Raw genomic sequence first — 19511 nt, forward strand, 5'->3', positions numbered from 1 at the left:
CAATGTGATTCATCGGGGTATTGGGAAAGTGCAATCCACGCGGAAGTCAATTTTAAATTCCAGAGAACACACGCTCAAGGCGTTTCGTAACTTTTGAATGACGCCAGTTTAAATTCGATTATATTTCTGGACAGAGAAAGTTCTGAAACCAATATTAAACAAGGAAGCATATACCCTTGCAGCTTTTTTAAAAATTAAATTTGATTTGCAGCTCAATTATTCGATAGTTCTTGTAATAGCTTTACGATATCGTTTTCCAATCGTTTCGAAGAACTAAAAAAAAAAATTAAAAAACAGCAAAGTTATAAATTTATTTCATTTATTTTTCCGATTGTTCCTATGGGAGATCTATGCTATAGTCGTCCGGTCCGGCTCGTTCCGACTTATGTACTAACTGCAATAGAAAGATAACTTTTGGGAAAGTTTCATGCAGATAGCTTTAAAACTGAGAGACTAGTTTGCGTAGAAACGGACGGACAGACGGACGGGCAGACGAACATGGCTAGATCGACTCTCCTAGTGATGCTCATCAAGAATATATATACTTTATAGGGTCGGAAATGTCTCCTTCACTGCGTTGCAAACTTCTGACTGAAATCCTCTGCAAGTATAAAAAAAAGGTTACGAATGTCCAACAAATTACTTCATTTAATGGACAAATTTTCTAAGTATACTTTGTATACTAGAAGGAGAGAATAAAATTTAAAGAATGTTAATGTGTTTCTAAACTGCAAATATATTGGGATCAGTATATTTCGATTTCGGGGCTTTAAGTTTATTAGAAGGTCAAGAAATCTAACATACGAAATTGAAAGGAAATTAAAACATTGATTTCCAAAAAAGAATTTCGAAATGTTTCAAAATATTCCCCAATGGGAGAGGGCGAGCTGATGAATAAGAAAGCAATCAAATCCAACAGCACATAATTAGTAAACATGACTAAGGGATAGGAAAGCGCGGGACAATGAGGAGGAAATGAGGAGAGAGTCGATAGAGAGACAATAAGAACTTTATCGAGGCACTGACCCTTGGGTGATTTATACATTACGTATGTATGCATGGGTAGTACTGACTTCACGAACACTCCTTCTCTTTTGCTCCCCTATTTCTCCCACTCCTGTCCCTTTCTTCCTGTCTCCTACCCGTCACTATGCATAATATTGTCACAGCTATCAAATGGCAAGAAGAGCAAGTAAAACGACAAACTACAGATAAGGAAAATTCCTCCTTATTCCTTTCAACTTAACCCGAGTTTCGATAGGAATCAAGCAACTGTGAACCAAGTGGTATGTGGCACAGGGAACGAAACGTGGCGAAGAAAGCGGAACGAATCGGAACGCTTGTGATAAGCATGTTTACGTATGGAGTTCTCAGGTGCATACCCACCTTATCCCAAGGGAGTTATTGTATAGGCGCTAAATAAACTCCAAGTTCGTTGGCATTGATTAAAATGCAAGGAGAAACAAAATGAAATCACACAAATCGAAACAAAATGAAGTGAATCAAAAGCGACAACCACAAAAGGTTGTAACGCTAACAATATACAACAAAAGTTTTATAAAAAGAAAAGTTAGAGCTAGTTTCCTTTGAAAATTGTTGTACAAAAACTAAGGCAAACAATAACTACTCATAAAAAAATAGAATATGAACAAATTTGACCAAGCGATTGTATAAGGGTAAGTATTTGTCGAAGAGACAAACCAATATTAGGAGACCTAATATTCAATTAAAAACTGTAAAACATTGTTGGTTAGCTAGACCAATATTTAACGTCCAAACAACTAAGATCAAAAAGAATCTATATATTGTGGTAATTTAAATATTTAAGCTGAAAAAGCTATTCTTCCGAGTTTTCCAAACTGGAATTGGAAATTCTTTAAAAATCCACAGTATTTTACTAAAAAATAATTTATTTTACTGCTTTCGACATTTGACAGCTGGCAGAATTTAGGATGCAGCAATAAAAGCTATTTGATTTTAGGATTTCTGGGTGCATGGGCATTTTCCTGTATTTTCCCTTAATTGGCCACCCAATATGCGTGTGTCTGCGTGTATACTTAAACCTTTGCCTCCCAATCTTCCCACCCTCTCTGCCCATCTCTTTCTCGCACGTGTATGCCATGTAAAACGGGGGTTACATGACATTGAAACCGAATTTGAAGGTTTCAGCGTTTTGTGTCTCTGGACAGGGTAAGTTCTACTGCTTCGCCAGAAATACCTACGAAAAGAAAAACATCAGAAACGAAAAATAAAAAATGGAAAACGAAAAACAGAAACCAGAATAAAGCGTTGCCCCTTTTTTACGGGTTCTTCCTTGTTTCTTTGCTGTAATGGCGAAATATACACAAATTTTGGAATCTCTCTGACGCCCTTGTCACTACATTTTTGGTCATTGGCCTCGCTCGAACACACAGATACAGCGCACACTTGCAAAAGTACACCAGTGGCCTACGCTGAAGGGAATCAGAGTTTTGTTGACTGGAACACCAAATATGTATGTTAGTCCCCCAATCCTTACAATAACTATAACCAATAAGCTGGGCAATTAATCTAATTATTCTCATGCCGTATTATATTGGAAAACTTCTGAGGCGTGAACCCCCCTTTCAGAAGCCACCGCCTACACCCCTGAACCCATACATATATACCAATATAGAGCCATTTGGGACTTGGTAACAAGCGGCAGTCGTAATTCGAAGAAGCAGGGAGCAAAAATAAAACAATACCAATGCCTAGACCTTACCGCCACCCCCTTACTTTCTGGATCCCCCCCCCTTGGGTCCCCAGCCCTGTGGAGAGTCCCCAAGTTCCAGGCGTTGTTATCGTGCGTTCGCCAACCCACCCGCTACTCACAAACACACACAAATCGGCAATCAGGAAGAAGAAACCAGCCAATAAAGTTGGGGTCGGACTAAAACCGCACCTTAGATTCCCTTTACCCATTAGTTGGTAAAGGTAAACTTTCGGAATATATTTAAATATATGAACATGCACTTATAGCAATTCAACAAAACCTAAATCAACAGAATTAATCGAAATTTACAATTGCTATCTTACTTTATCATTAATTGTATTTCAAAATTCACATATCTGACTTAATCTAAAGAGTAGGGAAAATGAGGGTGGAAAGTATTGCCCTGGAATAGGGCATCTGGGAAGTCGATTAAATAATTAAATTTTTTGTGCCATCGAAATCGTACTCATCGACATTCAGCATCAACGATTGTTTATCAATGTGTAAATAAGCAGCGTTTCGTACCGCACTCGTATTCGTATTTTGTATCTGTGTGTGCGTTCCCAAAAATTTCAATAGCAAAGGTCGATGAACTCGCGCCAGTGCGCGAGAGAGAGAGAGAGTGGGAGAGGGAGCGCACATTTTTTACGTTTCTGTTCCGCATTTCTCTGAAAATTTCTCTCGACTCTCTTTGGCACGCTCTCTTTGACTGCGTTGTTGTTGTTAAATTTGCGTTTTCATTCATAAACAGAGAGCGGCGAATTTTTTTTTTTAGTTATCTCGGCCAGGCCAACGAACCGGGCTCATGTGCTCCCTGCACCCCCGCCCCTGCCAATGTCCACCCCCTTCGTGAACTTTAAGGCGCAGTGACTAAGCGCGCCCTCTTAAACTCCTAAACTTAGGCCCGTTCTACAAGGCAATCCCAACACAGACACGGCAATTATAATGCCATCACCCGGATTATTGGTCAGTAATTAAAGAGTTGCGCGATGTGGTAAAGTTCCTTGGTTATGGAGTTAAATAGCACATGCAATTAATTGGAAGAATACCTTCTCTCTGAACCAGCTTAGTTAAAATTTATTTATATTTTATATGCCGATGCGACAAGACTAATTATTCTATTATTAAATCGGTCACTTTGCAAGAATATAAGCGAGTTTATATTTTACAAGACTTACGATCCAATGCATAGGTAAAATATATATATTAAGAAAAGTTATATTCAACATTCGATTAAATTTTCATTAAGTTCTAAATGTCTTACCCTTGTAATTTAAAGGTAGAAGTTGCTTATTGAATGGCGCAAAGTATTAAATATGATATGTCTGCATTTGACGAATGTTGTTGTATTATTGAAGGGCTAGAAATTTATATGGTGGTGGAATATGAGGGCACTCACTTCAATTGGTCTCGTTGCAGCGGTGGCATCTTTGTGGCATTCGGCTGGCGCTTTTTTAATGGCCAGCGTTTGCGAATACCGTTGATCCTGGAGCCAAAAGCGATACGGATATCGATGGTGGTGATGGAACTGGGGTGATATCCATGCTCCGCCAGCAAGCGATCACCGAATACCGTTAGAAGTTAATTTGCGGTTGGTTTTAATCACTTTTCTGTTATAGCTTTTTGTTGTTTAACACTCAACACAGTAAGACACAAGCTCTGCTTCTTCTTTTTCTTTGTATTTTTGGGCGTTTGGTAAACTTTGGATTTCAATAACCACTGTTGTTATTGTTGTTGTTGTTGATGTTCACATTAGTGTATTTTCTTACGTTTTGTTTTGCGGTTGTTGACTCAAGATTTAGCAGCTGTTGATTTTTTCCTGGGCTTTTTAGTTATATTTGCATTATTTTTCGGGTGGGGGAAACGTCAGCTGCAACAGAACACACACATAAAAAATATAATTAAAAAAAAGGTCAGTGGCAAAGTTGCATTATGCATTTTAAGCGCCGCACTCAAACTGACACACACTCAAAACAAAAACAAAGGCAATATTTTAAGATCTTTAAAAACACATATTTGTATTTTTGTTGTCTTTGTTAATTAATTTTTTTTAAATATTTTGTATAATATTTTTCAAAAACGTTTAAGCTTTTTGTTGCACTTGTCATATTGTCGCACACACACACACACAATGCACTTTGCTGTAAGAGCCGTTAAAATTTATTTGATATATCCAATCTTTGGTGGTAAAAAAAAACAGTCGTGGCAACAAAAAAACGAAAAAAAAAAGTTTTTTTATTTTGTTTATTTCGAGGGGCACCAACAGCGGAAATAACGTTTGAATTTCGAAGCGTTTGCCTTTCGAAGCGTTTGCGGTTGGAGTTTGCGTTCCGGGCGCGAATTCGAATTTATCTGCAGCTCGACAACAACAAAGCGGTAGAGATGGCGAAACCTTGATAGAAACATCGATAGGGCTATCGGTGTCGTCGATGTTTTCAAAACATCGGTTTCATCGATGTTTGGCGGGGTAACTCAATGTTTTTCCATCTCTACTCTGCTTTCCTTCTGCTGCAGCGCAATAGCAGATTTCCAACAGAAATGTTAAGAATTAACGTATTCCTAACATAAATGTTAAGTATTTAAGTTTTCGTAACAGAAATGTTAAAAATCAATGTTTTCCTATCAGAAACTTAATTTTCTCGCTAGGGTGGCGAAGCATAAGTCCCAGCGATGTAATCATCATATGGTTGAGAACTTTGAGAAGATAAAATATAGCATACATAAATTTTATTGGGCTAAGAGATTTCATTTGACGGATTAAAAATATATATATAATTGCATACCTTAGCGACGCTGAAAAAGGCTTTGGTATTTAAAAATAAAAATTAATTAAATGATTATTGTTTAACTTTTGATGATGATGTGCATTGAAATGATTTTAATAATAATTTGTTCTTAAAATATGATATTTACTATAAGTTAACCATACGTTGTAAAAAAAAACAGAACATATTATTTTTGGTTTAATCTCTTAATTTAATCTTCTAGCTAGACAGAGAAAGCAAAACTTTCGGCAAAAAAATGAATGAATTAATGACCCACAGTGCAATGATCCAAATGCCAAAAATGACAAATTAAATATGATAATTTGAGTTATAAAGGCAGTGGTATATCTTAAAAGTCTTCTGGCTTAGTTCTATAAAAGTCTGTATTTAAAACTTGGTTTGAAATTTCGGGCCGATTTTTTAAAAATCTACTACTTGTCTTTCAGGCTTCCGACTTCAAAGTGGTATATCTTGAAAGTCTTTTATGTTTACGATATAAGTTCTTAATTAATTTCTTTTCTTTCAGGCTTCCGATTTCAAAACGGTATATCTCGAAAGTCTTGTGGCTTAAGCCCCTAACAATCTGCATTTAAATTTTGTTTTGAAATTTAGTTGTTAATTTTACGATATAAAATGATAGTTTTCGTGCGTCGAAACGGGTTTCCATGTCGAAACAAAACGGTTAACGGCCTTACATGTATAAATACATTTTACACACCATCTTACACGTCATTTTACATACTGTACATAAACGAGAACTAGTAACGTTAACTAACAGGATTTAATTGTTTAAATATATTAAATGGAGTAATCATTTATAATTTAAATATTTATTTATATAACATTACATAAATATATATTTAATGACGGGGCAAATAATCAATCAATAATCGAGTAAGCAGGGTAGAATATTTAATTATTTATTTCTATCCTATTCCTATTCCTAGTGGCTAGCAGCCGATCGTGTTGGCGTTGATGAACTGAACAAATAGCTGCGGCACCTGCTCTAGTGGAGTGGGCGCCGTCTGGCTGGCGCGACAAGTGCTTGTAATGAACTTCTGACGCAGGCGGTTCAGCTGAAGGGCGTTCATCGAGGTAGCGACCTTCACAGGGCTGCTGCTACCCGGGATGCGCAGCTGGCCGAAAGCCTTGATCTTGACGGCACCGAGGATCTCCTTGATGATCGACTGCATGATGTTGTCCAATTCGAAGAGGTAGTTGGTGGCTCCCAGCGGTGGCTGCAAAATATAAGAACTTATATGAATATTATATTTTTAAATTAATTATATATATTTTAAATATATTCTTTTTTTATCTCAATCTTTACTATTAGAAAATGAATAATTTATTTAATTGCAATTTCTAGTAGTCTTTAGAAAAATGGGAGGCATAACATGCACCTTCCAAAGGGTGTTCTGATTTAAAACAGCAGTTTTTAACGCAGTCCCTTTCCTATACAATTTAAAAATATATTGACTAATAGTTTCTGTCCAGGCACGAACAGCAGTTCTTGACTTACATTCTGGGTGCTCTGGTTGGGCGGCAGGGGCTGCGTTTCGTACAGGGACTTGTAGATGGCCTCCACATCGAGCGTGTCCTCGGGCAGGGCCACCACCAGCGGACTGTCCCACCGGTTGTTGCTCTGCGGCTCCTCGTATCGCATGCACAGGGCGTCGAATGTGTCGCGGGTGTAGGGAACGTTCGAGTTTTCCACCGGCTTGTCCTCCTTCACCGCTGATTCGCTGACGCCAGGCAGCTCATCCACCGCCGTTCGCTGCACATTGAAGGTCCACGCCTGCTCCTGGGAAATACAGCAGAATAGGGTGCACTGGGTGGTCCGGGATGCCTTGGTCATGCAGTACAGTTCGTAGCGATAGCCTAAAAGAGATATAGTGGGCTTGATGTGACATCTCTTTTATCAGCTGAAGCTTGACCAGAACTGACCCTTGATGTAGTTGCCGGCGTCCAGGATGACCAGATCCTCCTTGTTGAGGTGGCGCGAAGCCTCCGACTTGAGATCGCTGCGCACCACCTTCTCCTTTTGCGAATCTCCCGCATGCGAATTCTTGCCGAACAGAGCCTTTGGCACGGCCTCATTTTCGCTGATCAGGTGCACCTTCCTGCCGCGCTCCACGAAGTGATCCCGCAGCTGACGGGCACGGGTGGACTTTCCGCTGGCCGGCAAACCCGTAATTACCACAATTGGCATGGTTTCCCTCACCTTAAATAACAACAATAAATAAACAAAAAATAATGGCCATACACGCTGCACTGCCTGCAGTGTTGGTTATCGACCACCTTGCAGGTGTAAGAGATGACTAAACATATTTCGAGCTAAATCTAGCTATTTTAGCCGCTACGATTTGAACGATTTTAAAAACAAAATTGTTCAAGTTCAATGTTACGTGTTGAATGTTGCAATGTGCAACATACCAAATGCAATATGCAAATTTACAATTAACATAAACGTGCAATTTGCAATGTGCCACTTATAAGATAACATTCATGTAATGTTAATTAAAATACAACTCCTAACTAGTCTAAGCTTAAAATTAAACAAAAATCATCATTAAAATAGGTGTTAGTAGAAAAGTATTTTTACAGCAAATTTAAAAGCTATAAATCTAAGAGATGATGCTTATAAGCAGAAATTGATTTTTTTCTGGTTAAAACCCTCAAAAATGGGACTCATGCTGATCCGGTTAACATCTTAACTGGTGCCATTATTTATATTAAAAAATGAATTAGTGCATTTTTTCTGTTAGTTTGTAATAATTGCAATTATTAAATTTAAAAACATAAAGTATTTAATTTAAGAGCAATATTTTTAAGAGTTTCGAAATTTAATTTTCTAATTTATTAATTCTGTTAGCTATTTTTGAAATGGCAACAGCACAGCTGTCTAGGTATCGAGCAGTGTTGAGAAACGAGCACGACTTGACGTTGACCTGCACATTCGTGTGAGTTTAAATATAAAACCTTTAAAATCCGGGTGACGGAATGGCCGAGCCGCGCCGCCGTTTCCGCAACAAGAAGCGAGATGACAACCCCTGCGGCATCCTGGCGCCCGTGACCATTGCCCGGCGCGAGGATGCCCGCCTGGTGCAGCCAAAGATTCTGCTGAAGAAGGACCGCGACCGGGACAAAGAGTGGGACAGGAATGGCGATCGGGATCGGGACCTGGTCAGGGACAAAGAGGCGGAGCCTAGTCCCACCAGAAACACTAGTAGCAGTTACCCCGATGCATCAGCGGCCATCAAGACGGTAATCATCAATCGTACGTGCGATCTGCGGCCATCGGACAGGTGTCATCAGATATCCATGCTTGGAGGAGGAGCACCCAACTCGATGGAAGGAGGAGCTCCTGCCCAAGCCGTGCCGTCGACCTCCGTCTGCGCTGCCTTGATTAGCTCTGCACCTTCGCCGAATGGCCAAAGGGACAAAAGCAACTGCGCAGGAGCCGCAGGCGGCTCAGCCGGAGCAGCAGGTGCCCTCCAGGAGCTGCAGCCGCCGCGCATGAACCGTCCCACGCCCCTCATAATGGCCAATGGTGTCTTTAATGCCACTGCCCGCAAGGTGTTCCACAAGACCAACACAGATTTCACTGTCTTAGGCGTTTTGGGTGGCCAGTGTTCCGGCAAGAGCACGCTGCTCAATCTCCTCGCTGCTGAGCGGTCCCTGGACTACGACTACTACCAACACCTGTTCTCGCCAGAGGCGGATGAGTGCGTCTTTGCCACCCGGCACAAGGCAAAGCCTAATAACGGACAAAAGAGTATTTTGCGTCCCCGCACCGAGGCTTTGCAGTTCTTCATCACCCGGGAACGTTACATACTGCTGGACACGCCACCGCTGCTGCTGCCCGTGGGCAAGGAGCCGGACCATCAGGATCTGAACTCCCTGGCAGCCATGGCCCAGATGCTGAGCGTGTGTCACGTCCTGATTTTGGTCATTGACGGCTTGGCCGTGGAGCAGTTGCGTATATTGCAGGCTGCCCTTCGACTCAGACCCACGTTTCCCTGCAAGGGCTATGTGCGGGACCACCTGCCGCAGGTGCTGTTCGTGCGCACACGTGCCCAGCGGCTGGATTTTGAGCCGGTGCAGCGGGAGCGACTGGATAAGAAGCTGGCGTTCCTCTACGGGCCCACGGGATTGCCTATTTACCGGGGCAGAGGCGAGGCACGCTGTTTGAACACATTTCTGCTGCCGGAAGTAAGCAGTAATGCAGCCACCGCTTTTCACGCTGGCCTGGGCGAACTGGTCCGTCAGTTTCGTGAGCGTGTGCTTGGTGCCACGCGCGTTTCCATGTGCCACACAAGCACCGAGCTGAGCGAGGCCATCTGGTTCGAGATACTGGCGGAAAGCGCCCGCAAAGGTGCCCCCCATTTCGAGAAGATATATGCGGAGATCAAGCTGCGCCACTTGGACACTCGCTGCCAGTGGCGGTCGGACAATTGGCGCACCTTCCTCAGTGGAACAGGCACCGAAAGCTGATCCAAAGAACTGTGTTATTGGGCAGGGATTACTTGGACCATTTTAGAGATTAAATTTCCAATATCACAGCTGACCTCTCTTTTTACTGCTAAATTTGTATAGTGCATAGGGTCAATGTTCATTTTTGAAAGAGTTGTTAAGAGTTAACATATGAATCAGAAATTGAGAGTGTGACTGATATACATATTGTTTCACCATTAAATAAAAGACTTCACAGAAAACAATTTAAAATTTGCAGAAAAAGTATTTACAATTTTAAGTTGAAATTCCACGCTTAGTGTACAACATTGGAGTTTTGTATCAAACCGATTAATAATACATATATTGAGTTGGTAAATTAAAGAAACTCATTTAATAAATAAAAATTATTTATTTATTTAAATGTTTTGTTTTGGTATATTTGAGTGGCCTATTTCGAAACACTCTGTTTTGTATTTGCACGATTTTACAGCAAAAAAGCTGCTTCAATTTGTATATTTCGAAATTGGTCTACAAAAAAAGATTTTTACTGAATAGAGGCATAACATTTAATCTACAACATCGTAATATTGTTGTGTCAACTCGAGTTCACTGTCTTGCCTGTGGCTTAATGATGATTAAGGTGTTGGTGATGGCATCCGTAGGTGGGTTTGGATTCAGATTTGGGTTCGGTTGTGGGGTTGGGTTTGGATTGAAAGACTATCACGTTGGCTGGGCCACATCAGTATCATCGTTGGCCGCGGCCGTGGCCTGCTGATTCAGCTGCTCCTCCTCGCTGTCCTCGCGCACAATGAGATCGTGTGGCTCCCGAGAGGCCTTGCGCTTTCCCCGCTGCTCCTCAAACGGATCCGGCTTGCGACAGACCCAGAATAGGCTCTGATACTCGCTCTGCTTCATCGACGACGGATTCTGGGCGTACTTGGTGCGAATGCCTGTGCGCGATTTCTCGATCACAAAGCCTACACTCTCCATGATGATGCAAATGTCCTCGAACGTCGGCTCAATGCTGTTCTGTCCGCTGACGTCACTGTAGTGGTACAGCAGCGGTCCGAGATTCACCCATATGCCACCAGGCACGAGAATTCTGCAAGGTAAAATGTTTGTCAAGACTAATAAAATAAATGGATCTCCTTCGCAACACACCTGTAAATGGTGCGTATAAAGTCAATTACGTTATTGGCGCAATCGATGAAGAAGCACGTTGCCACACAGTTGTAGGTGTGCGGCGTCTTGTAAACCTCCAGAAAGTCCCCAGCGGCTATTTCAAAATGGCCCTTGGGCGGATTCTTCAGCGGGCAGACATCGGGGAAGCGAACGGCGGTCACCTGATCCTCGCGCCTCAGGTTGTTCACATACTGATGCACCCACGGGTACAGCACGTACTTGTTCTCGTAGTCGCAGCTACCACCGAGAAGGAAAAGCAATTCCAGAACATTGTAAATAATCAGCGTTAGATAAAGAAGAGGAGGAGGATCAGGAATTCAGTACCGAAACTGAAGTGTTCACTCACAGATTGAGGACAAAGTTGGAAGCAATCAGCATAAAATAGGAGAACTCGTTCCCCTCGCACGAGTATCCCAAGCATGCCAGCTCGTAGGTGAGCCGTCCTAATCCCGCTCCAGGCACCAGGATCTTAATCTCCTTCAGCTCGCTGTTCATTAAAGGAAAAGAATATTAAAACAATAAAACATGAATGCTCGAAAGCACTCACTAATCGCCGGGCTTGTAGTACTCAACGATGCTGTCGATGATGGGCTTGTAGGACTGCTCCCGCTCCAGGGCGCCATCGGTGCTCCAGTCGCGCGCAATCAACTTCAATGTCGACTGGGCCTTTAAAATTTTGAGAGGTTCAACGTCAGCTTCATCGAATGGAATATCATTCTGTGAGTTGGATAAGAGCGGGTGCGAAATACGGGATGCGGGTGTCATGTACAGATATTTAAGAGAAACATAAAGAAAAGGAATATGAATATATGCCGAAAAAAATAATATAAGAATTTAATTTTGTGAATAAATAAACATACTTAAATAGTTATAGAGGTTTTTTGGGTGTCTAAGATTACTAATGCTAAAGTTTACAATTTATTCAAACTGAAAACTGTTATTTTGTGCAAATTGTTATTTAAAAAGCTAAATAATTTAATTCATCTTTGCCCAACTTAAATTTGTTCATATAATATAAATATAGACAATTCTTGATAAAATGCGACTAATTGAAATCATGAATAACCAAACGTTAGGAAAAATATATTATGTAAATATTTTGTTTTAAATGGAAAGTTCGGTGGATGAGTGAGGATGAAGGAGTGCGTTCTAGGTTTTTTAAAGATCTAGACTGTAGATTCTAGAGCTTCTTTAGCTGTTTACCTGGTCCATATCACCGTGCCTCACGTTCGGCGGCGGCTCATCAAACTCCCACCGGTCCGTCGAGTTTTCTGTCGATTCTTCTGCCGGATAGAGCACACGCTCCCGCAAAATCTCCCGGATGACCGCCTGGTTGCGATCGATACACGTGCGCACGCACTCCAGATGTCCTCTATACTTGGACAGCATGTGCTGATCCTCGCCAGATAGGCTGTCCAGGTAATCCATGGAGCGCTTTAGCCGCTGGCACGCATAAGGCCTGTATGAGAGAAATTAATTGATTTCCATTATCAGTCGATGCCACTTAATGCCGACGAGCACGCTTATCACCAGGGATGACGGGATTTCAGACTTAACTTAAACAAAGCGGGGTAACTAAAAACAAATGTGCAATTGCAATTAAAAAAAATTAACTAAAATTAATATCTTATTAAACTAAACTAAACTAAAAACTAACAAAATACATTTTTTTGCAACGCTTTGTCAAAAATAATTAAAGACCATCACTTCTTTTATTCAACCCACCTAAATATGTTTTTGTCCATACAAATGTCTTTGAGATCTAAAAATTACAAAAAAATTATTGAATAATGGTGTATATTCTACAATATTTCCACGCCACTACTTATTATCCTAGACTTGTAGAGAACATTTTTAGTAAGACATCAATGAACATTAATAGGTACCGCCAATATTTGAAAAAGCTAGCCAGATTTGGCCTCAATCCACCTACACCGACAGCACTGACATGCACGCACGATATGAAACAAAACGAAACGGGAGTTTGTCGACAGCTTGTCTGCACATGTCGTTGCTCCCCTCCCTCTCCCACTGCGCCCAGCCCCACCTCCCCATTTACCGTTAGCCGGTGGAGGCAGCATGTGCCCCAAAGCAGCAACAAAAACAGTACTTACCCGTAATAGAGGAAGGCGTTCTGCACCTTTTGGATGTGCTTCTCCTCCTCCTCCTCGTTGGAGGTGAACGCTTTGGAAAGCTGCTCGTCCATCTTGGGATGCATGGGGAACATGGCGCAATCCATGGTGCTCATCTGGGGCGCTTCAGCGGCGGAGTCTTAGAAAATTTACACTAGTTATATCAAAAATTACGGCATTTGCATTGCTCTGTTTTAGTCTTTATTTTGGATTAAAGGTGGGAAAGCATCGATAGTACCGATGGTAGTTTGTAAGAACGATGTTTGGCAGGGAGTCATCGATATTTTTCCAGCCCTATCTACGGTCAAGTTCCCGCTAACTATCGATAAGCGTGTGATCTTGGGCGCACTTTTTGAAAGCTTTAAACCTTGTCAATTGAATTTCAAACTTGCTTGTGCAAATAAATAAAGTTAAATCAACCCTGAAAATATAAGAAAAATGTATTCGTCAATACACTTACTCCACAAGCTCATATTTTATTAAAATTGTATAATACTCAAATTTCCTTATGATTCAATATCAAACCAAATATGATTCGATATATTACGCTTCGATACCTTTGTTTTTTTCTGAAAATTCAAAAAGTCAATAAACTTGATAATGTATTTAACGGTGTTGTTTATTTTCAGTTTAAACTGAAACCGGGTTTTTCCTTTGGAAATCTAAATTATTTTAAACTAACAAGCAATCGTGCTCAACCAAACATTGATTAAACTGGTGGTGTGCAGAATGTTTCGTTTGACTTATTTACACAATCGATTTATTTTTCCGTTGGCCTTCTGCTCCACGGGCATCTGCACGCTATCGCTTACAGCTGGATCTTACGTGTCCGCTTTATCTTCGTGTTTTTGTGATGTACGAATATAACAGGTAATTCCGGGATGTGAAGTAGGCGGAGTTGGAATGAACGAAAGGCGGGCACAAACAATTAACAGGTAAAACAGAGAAATATACATAAATGCTAAGTGCCAACAAAGGACCAACATGTAAAATAAATAAACTAACACTATGCGTACAGTTAGCTATCAACAGTTCCGAAGATCGGGTCCGGGCCCGGGTCCGGCGACTATGCCTGCAGTCCGGTTCTGGCCCCCGATCCGGATCCTGTCCCAGTTCCGGCGCCCTCATTGCCGTTGCCCATTGTCTCGACGTCCGCGTCGATGAAGAGCCGCATGAACTGGATGCACCGGCTGTGGTAGTCCATCCAAGCGGCACGCTCGTTGCTGCGCAGCAAAATACGGCCAAAGGTGGAGGCTGTCCGGAACAAATAGTCACATAGTTACATACAAGGCCAAACGTCAAGGAGCTAGGATCTACCCACCGACTTGATGCAGGTCGTAGTACTGGCTCTCAATGCCCGCGCGCAGGAACATGCACAGGTGCATAAAGACGTTCCTCTTTGGCGGACTCAGCAGCGATATATAGTCCATGGCCTGCGACTTGCTGGTGCATTCCAGCAGGTTCTCGACCACCGGCTCCAACAGTGCCTGCTCCGGCAGATCCAGTAAAAGCAGCAGCGCTTGCGCAGCAGTCTCCGCATTAGCAGCTGCAATTCGGATATACGGATATAATCAGAGCTTGAGTAAGAGCAAAGCAACCATATAGAATCCACTTACGAAACGGCTCATCCGACCAGGTGTCCAGCCAGTCGCGCACCGAGTTGAACTGGGCGCCGAGGGAAAGACGGGAGTCGTAGGACGGGAACGCGCCCTCCTGTCTGGAACCCTGCCTGTACAGATAGTCGATCAGCAGGAAGAACTCCCGCGGCATGGTCACGCGATACTCCGGGGATTCGTTATTCATCTGTTTGAGTAAATAAAATAAGCATTAGCAATATTTTGGTATTTGCTCTTTACTCTTTACTACGAGATAGTATTTGTATTGTATTTTTTAATTAATTTCAAAAAAGAATTTTAATATTCCGGTTTTCAAAAGTCATATCTCTAAAGGTTTGTGCTTTAATTATCTAAAGGACTGTGAACTCCCAAGTTAAATTCTAATACTCACCAGCTGCTTAATCTGGTCCTGGGAGTACTCGCTCAAGGGACGATCGGTGCGGCACATGGTCTCCATGGAGAGGCCGAAGCAGCTGGGTTGGTAGTTGCCGGTCACCGTGATGAAGATGTCCCTGCCGTTCTCCACGTCCAGGATGAGAATGTCAAAGTTATCGCTGTCCCGGATCTTGCGTAACAAGCCGGCGATGGTGCGCACATTGACGTGCATCTTCAGACGGATGCTGCGGGCGGAGTCGATGAGCAGAGAATCCTGCCGCGGATCGACATGCAGCCAGGGCTCACAGATGGCGTGGATGTCCTTCTCCTTGAAACTAAAGTCCACGGGCAGCGGACAGTTGTTGTAGACATTGAAGTCCCGTATGCTCGGCTCGTTGAAGCGCACAGTTCCGAAATCGATCACCGTCTTCTCCACATTGATCTGCGGCTGGTTGTCGTTCTCCCGCTTGTCCACCGCCTTGAGCACCTCCTCCTGCACCCGCTTGTACTTGACCTCGTCGCGCGTCTTTATCTTCACTCGGAACACGGCGTAGACGGGCTTGTGGTCGCTCTGCCGGATCTCCATGATGCTGTTGTAGGCCAGCTGCTCGATGCGCGTTCCCTTCCAGAGGACGCGGTCGCAGTAGGCCGGCGCCCGCTGCTTTTCGCTGCTGTCGTAGTTGTCCGTGCCCGGGTCATACTTGTAGGTCGGCCGGAATTTAATCTCGCCCTCGGTGTAGCCCTCGAAGCACTTGCCGCGCCGCATCTCCTGCCGCAGCTGGTCGTACTGCAAGAGCAGCTCGTAGGTTTGGACATCGCTCAGCGGTCCTGGTCGCTGTTGTCCGGGCGGCTCCTGAATGCGATAGTTCAGATCGCCCAGCCAGAAGATGTGACTGGAAAACGAAAGAGATGGAAAATCAAGTAAGCTCAGGCATTTAAAATGGCCATTAAATATAAAACTTAGCCCATCATTATATAATTTTCGTAGTTGCTACCTTTTTTGTATCTTCCCTCTAATATTTAAAACTCTTTTTTATTATATCATATCACAAGCTAAGACAATGAAATCGTCATTTGTGGTTTACACGTCTAATATTTGAAGATTATATTTAAAGCGTGTCCAAGCTAAGTTAAAATAATAATTGAAAAAGGTAAGTAATATTAGCAATTGTGGATATTAGATCTAATATTTGCAAGCCTCTTTTGATATTTTATGCACTAACTTAGTGCCACTAAGAATGTAGTTAAAATTTTACCAAGTTTTCATGATAAAAAGGTAGTTCATTTTGTCCAGTATGTGTGTTTAGTCAATCGTTCTGAGATTCATATCTGGTTTAAGGCAACAAATATATACAAATCACGTGAACTCACTCATGGTCGCTGATGGTGCGTCCGTCGTCGAAGCGTATTCCCTCCACGATAGCGTTGTAGTCCTGGTTCCGCTCCTCCACGTAGCCCATGTGGGCGGCCAAATGGGAGTTGACAAAGCAGATGTTGCCCTCATTGAGCTGCAGGCTGATGGCCACGCCCCCCTTGTTGCCCAGCGTATTGAAGATTCCGCGTGCGACCGACTTGGGGCGGCAGCGTATGATGTGCTGGCGCAACTGCTTGCGCACGATGACCGTTAGCATGGTGGCCACCAGCCGATGCGACATCAGGATCTCGTACTCTACATCCGGGTGGACGCTGTCCATCATATTATCACTGCCAGAGGGAGGGACAATTTTAAAGTTTATGGGGCCATACAATCGCAGAAACACACTCACATCCACTGCTTCTCGATGGCCTGCACCTGAGTCGAGTTCAGCATGGCCTTTGTGGGAGTGTCCAGCTCCTGCAATCCAATGGCATAAATATCCGGCGGCTGTTCACTGCACGCCAGCCATGGTCGCAATGGATTGCTGCTGTCGCTGCAAGTCTTGTTGTTCACGTTCCACGTGGCACAGTAGATACTAAAAGGAACAAATGAATGATTATAATCGCGTGGCAGAGAGTGTGCTCCAACTCACATAATGTCCTTGTAAACAATATACTCGCTCTCGCGCTTCTTCAGCTCCTGCTTGACCTCGCCAATCTGGCGATAGTCATTGAGCCACCTAAAGTTGAGCACCGTTTCGGGATCGTGCTGGACCATGGTGCTCTTAAAGGAAATCACCTTGGCTACAAACTCCTCGTAGTGGTCGCCTTCGGTGGTGTAGTAGTAGTACTTGATGGGGCCATCCTCGGCAGTGGACAAGTCAAATTGCTGGGTGGTGATCGAGCTCTTGCTATCTGCAATAGAGCCAGAAGACAATGTAAATATAACAAACAAACGTACAAAATACGTTACAAACTACAGATATTTCTTTACGTAAATGCACAGCTATTCTGTTATTTGCCTATAATTAAGTAAAGACTATTATTGATTAGGTGCCTACTTTACAAATAGTTACTATTCAGTGCCAGGCTATGAGTTAAATATTTGCCAACTATTTAAAATGACAAACAGGCGTTACAACTGGTGGTTTAAATAAAACTAGCCGTAGAGATACATCAAGTTGTTTATGTTTTTGAGCTAAGGGTTATCTTGAATCTTGATTTGTAGCCACATCTATGAGCCAAAGGTACTTCTCACCCTGCCGCAGCTGGAAATTGTGGTCGATGGCGAACACTTTGTTGATGATCAGCTCGTTCACGGAGGTCAGCGGAGTGCGCAGGTAGGAGAAGGCGATGATGGCGAATGTTCCGCCCGATTTCGAGGAAACAAGCGCCAGCAGTCGATTTGTATACTCCGGACCTTTGATCTGATAAGCCTCGAATAACTGTAAGAAAGGGATTCTTTAATTGGAGAGCATATATATATAAATGTACATGGGCCCCAATGTAGGCTTGGCTTGTTATCAATATGTTTGAGAATGTTAAAGTGATATGTTTAAAGACATTAGTCATTGTGGAAATACTGAGAGCATACAAAAAATACAATTTCCAATGAATTTAAAGCCTCCATAATGATGTCACAGCATTGACTTTATTTATTTAGATTGAAATTTTAAAAAGAAAAACTTGTTTGCCCTTTTGATATGACATTTTTAATAAATCACATGTATGTTTTTAATGCCTCTTTTTAGATTCATATAAGGAGTCTCATAAGGTATTTGTATATAAAAGTTATAGCGAGTTATTACCCTTTGATCGTCTTCAAAGTATTTGAATTTATAATATTCTAAAGTATTTTAAATCCATATTAGGAGTCCCAATGTTTTTTTTGTTTACATAAAATCTACCCTCTGACTATCTTTAAAGCTATTTGAATGACTATTATTAGATACATATTGGAACAACCATTGATGGCTTACATATTCTATGGTTTCGTCTTCCTTGAACCGCTCCTTAACAATATCCTTGGTTGTCCTGGCGGCCACAGGAGCAGGAGCGGTTCCATTGGTCACATGCACATTGTCGCCCACCGTGTCCATTTTTGTTCTGATGATTCAAGTTTCGAGCTCCTGGTTCCTTCTTCTATTTGCCTATTTGCTAGTGAGAATGCAAACGCTTGTGTTTTGCCTTAATCTCGGAATGAAGAATAATACTTTTGAGGGCTTCTTCCTCTGCGTCGATGATATATATGTATGTATGTACGTAGATATGAATATGGACAGTTGTTTGCTGCTGTGTTGTTGCTTTTTTTTTGCTTTTTCTATTTATAGTTGGCGCGAACGCCCAGCGATTGGAACTCGTATGGGATCCGATTGGAATTGAAAAGGGGCTGTTTTCGCTAAGAGGTTTCTTATTTCTGGTTGGAATCGGGAGCAACTAGGTGGCGATTTGACCCTGCTCCTGCTCTTGAGCTGCGTTATTGTAACCGAGTCCGTAATAATTCTGGGTAATCGCAGAAGCTTGTTTGTTTTCTTGGGTGATTTATTGTTGTTGTCGCTCAAGGTGGGTGTATCGCACACACACTCACACACTTGCAGAGGCAATTATTCATCGGTAATGCGATGACAATAATAATTGCCAATCTACTCCACTCCACTTCACTCCGCTCTTCCACTACGAATCACCTCCTCTCCGTGGTGTTGCGAAATTCCGCTTCTAACAGACAAATTGGCACGCGCGCTAATTAAGGCTCATTATTTGTTTCGATTTATTTTCCGGGCGATCTGTTCCTGTTCGCCAGCCGTTGTTGTTGTTGTTTTTTGGCTAGTGCTGGGTTAACCACTGAAGATAGTATCGATGTATCGATATATTGAATACGTCTGTTTACACTAACCGA

General features: G+C 42.3%; 4 protein-coding genes across 6 annotated transcripts; 1 reads left to right on the top strand and 3 right to left on the bottom strand.

The window, feature by feature from the left end:
* Window positions 1-6313: 6313 nt before the first annotated feature.
* On the bottom strand, window positions 6314-7793 carry LOC108136175 (protein KTI12 homolog). Its single transcript, XM_017257173.2, has 3 exons — window positions 7444-7793; window positions 7019-7377; window positions 6314-6737 (listed from the first exon to the last, which is right to left on the bottom strand). Exons 1-3 carry the CDS (start codon window positions 7706-7708, stop codon window positions 6450-6452), a joined length of 912 nt encoding a protein of 303 aa, XP_017112662.1. The 5' UTR covers window positions 7709-7793; the 3' UTR covers window positions 6314-6449.
* A 634-nt stretch (window positions 7794-8427) lies between these two features.
* Window positions 8428-10217, top strand: LOC108136316 (protein SMG9). Its single transcript, XM_017257414.1, has one exon. It carries the CDS (start codon window positions 8500-8502, stop codon window positions 9991-9993), a length of 1494 nt encoding a protein of 497 aa, XP_017112903.1. The 5' UTR covers window positions 8428-8499; the 3' UTR covers window positions 9994-10217.
* Window positions 10218-10350: 133 nt separating this feature from the next.
* Window positions 10351-13500, bottom strand: LOC108136317 (carnosine N-methyltransferase). Of its 2 annotated transcripts, none has more exons than XM_017257416.2 (6): window positions 13251-13500; window positions 12340-12595; window positions 11684-11802; window positions 11483-11623; window positions 11116-11373; window positions 10351-11056 (listed from the first exon to the last, which is right to left on the bottom strand). In XM_017257416.2, exons 1-6 carry the CDS (start codon window positions 13382-13384, stop codon window positions 10675-10677), a joined length of 1290 nt encoding a protein of 429 aa, XP_017112905.1. In that variant the 5' UTR covers window positions 13385-13500; the 3' UTR covers window positions 10351-10674. The 2 variants fall into 2 exon arrangements, with proteins under 2 accessions (XP_017112905.1, XP_017112904.1); XM_017257415.2 differs by having other exon boundaries at window positions 11684-11853; window positions 13251-13499.
* A 369-nt stretch (window positions 13501-13869) lies between these two features.
* Window positions 13870-19443, bottom strand: LOC108136315 (type II inositol 1,4,5-trisphosphate 5-phosphatase). Of its 2 annotated transcripts, XR_001773954.2 has the most exons (10): window positions 18595-19443; window positions 17874-18060; window positions 17269-17530; window positions 17026-17211; window positions 16631-16963; window positions 15276-16152; window positions 14885-15071; window positions 14590-14814; window positions 14285-14522; window positions 13870-14106 (listed from the first exon to the last, which is right to left on the bottom strand). XR_001773954.2 is itself a non-coding variant. In XM_017257413.2 (9 exons), the coding sequence occupies exons 1-9, from the start codon at window positions 18712-18714 to the stop codon at window positions 14335-14337; spliced, it is 2565 nt and encodes an 854-aa protein (XP_017112902.1). In that variant the 5' UTR covers window positions 18715-19443; the 3' UTR covers window positions 13870-14334. The 2 variants fall into 2 exon arrangements, 1 of the variants encoding a protein (XP_017112902.1); XM_017257413.2 differs by having other exon boundaries at window positions 13870-14522.
* Window positions 19444-19511: the final 68 nt, after the last annotated feature.

The sequence above is a fragment of the Drosophila elegans genome, unplaced genomic scaffold, assembly GCF_018152505.1.
Source record: "Drosophila elegans isolate 14027-0461.03 unplaced genomic scaffold, ASM1815250v1 contig_149, whole genome shotgun sequence".
Taxonomy (NCBI): domain Eukaryota; kingdom Metazoa; phylum Arthropoda; class Insecta; order Diptera; family Drosophilidae; genus Drosophila; species Drosophila elegans.

Bases quoted from the DNA above. Each gene is read 5' to 3' on its own strand.
- LOC108136175 (XM_017257173.2), bottom strand. From the start codon at position 7,708: ATGCCAATTGTGGTAATTACGGGTTTGCCGGCCAGCGGAAAGTCCACC. The intron at 7,378-7,443 runs GTCAGTTCTGGT...TATCTCTTTTAG, and splicing joins CGCCGGCAACTACATCAAGG to GCTATCGCTACGAACTGTAC. The intron at 6,738-7,018 runs GTAAGTCAAGAA...TATATTTTGCAG, and splicing joins CCAACCAGAGCACCCAGAAT to CCACCGCTGGGAGCCACCAA.
- LOC108136316 (XM_017257414.1), top strand. From the start codon at position 8,500: ATGGCCGAGCCGCGCCGCCGTTTCCGCAACAAGAAGCGAGATGACAAC.
- LOC108136317 (XM_017257415.2), bottom strand. From the start codon at position 13,384: ATGAGCACCATGGATTGCGCCATGTTCCCCATGCATCCCAAGATGGAC. The intron at 11,374-11,482 runs GTGAGTGAACAC...TCTCGGTGGTAG, and splicing joins TCCAACTTTGTCCTCAATCT to CTGCGACTACGAGAACAAGT. The intron at 11,057-11,115 runs GTGTGTTGCGAA...TTTACCTTGCAG, and splicing joins TTTATACGCACCATTTACAG to AATTCTCGTGCCTGGTGGCA.
- LOC108136315 (XM_017257413.2), bottom strand. From the start codon at position 18,714: ATGGACACGGTGGGCGACAATGTGCATGTGACCAATGGAACCGCTCCT. The intron at 17,212-17,268 runs GTGAGTTGGAGC...TGTTCCTTTTAG, and splicing joins ATTGTTTACAAGGACATTAT to TATCTACTGTGCCACGTGGA. The intron at 16,153-16,630 runs GTGAGTTCACGT...TTCGTTTTCCAG, and splicing joins CGCACCATCAGCGACCATGA to TCACATCTTCTGGCTGGGCG.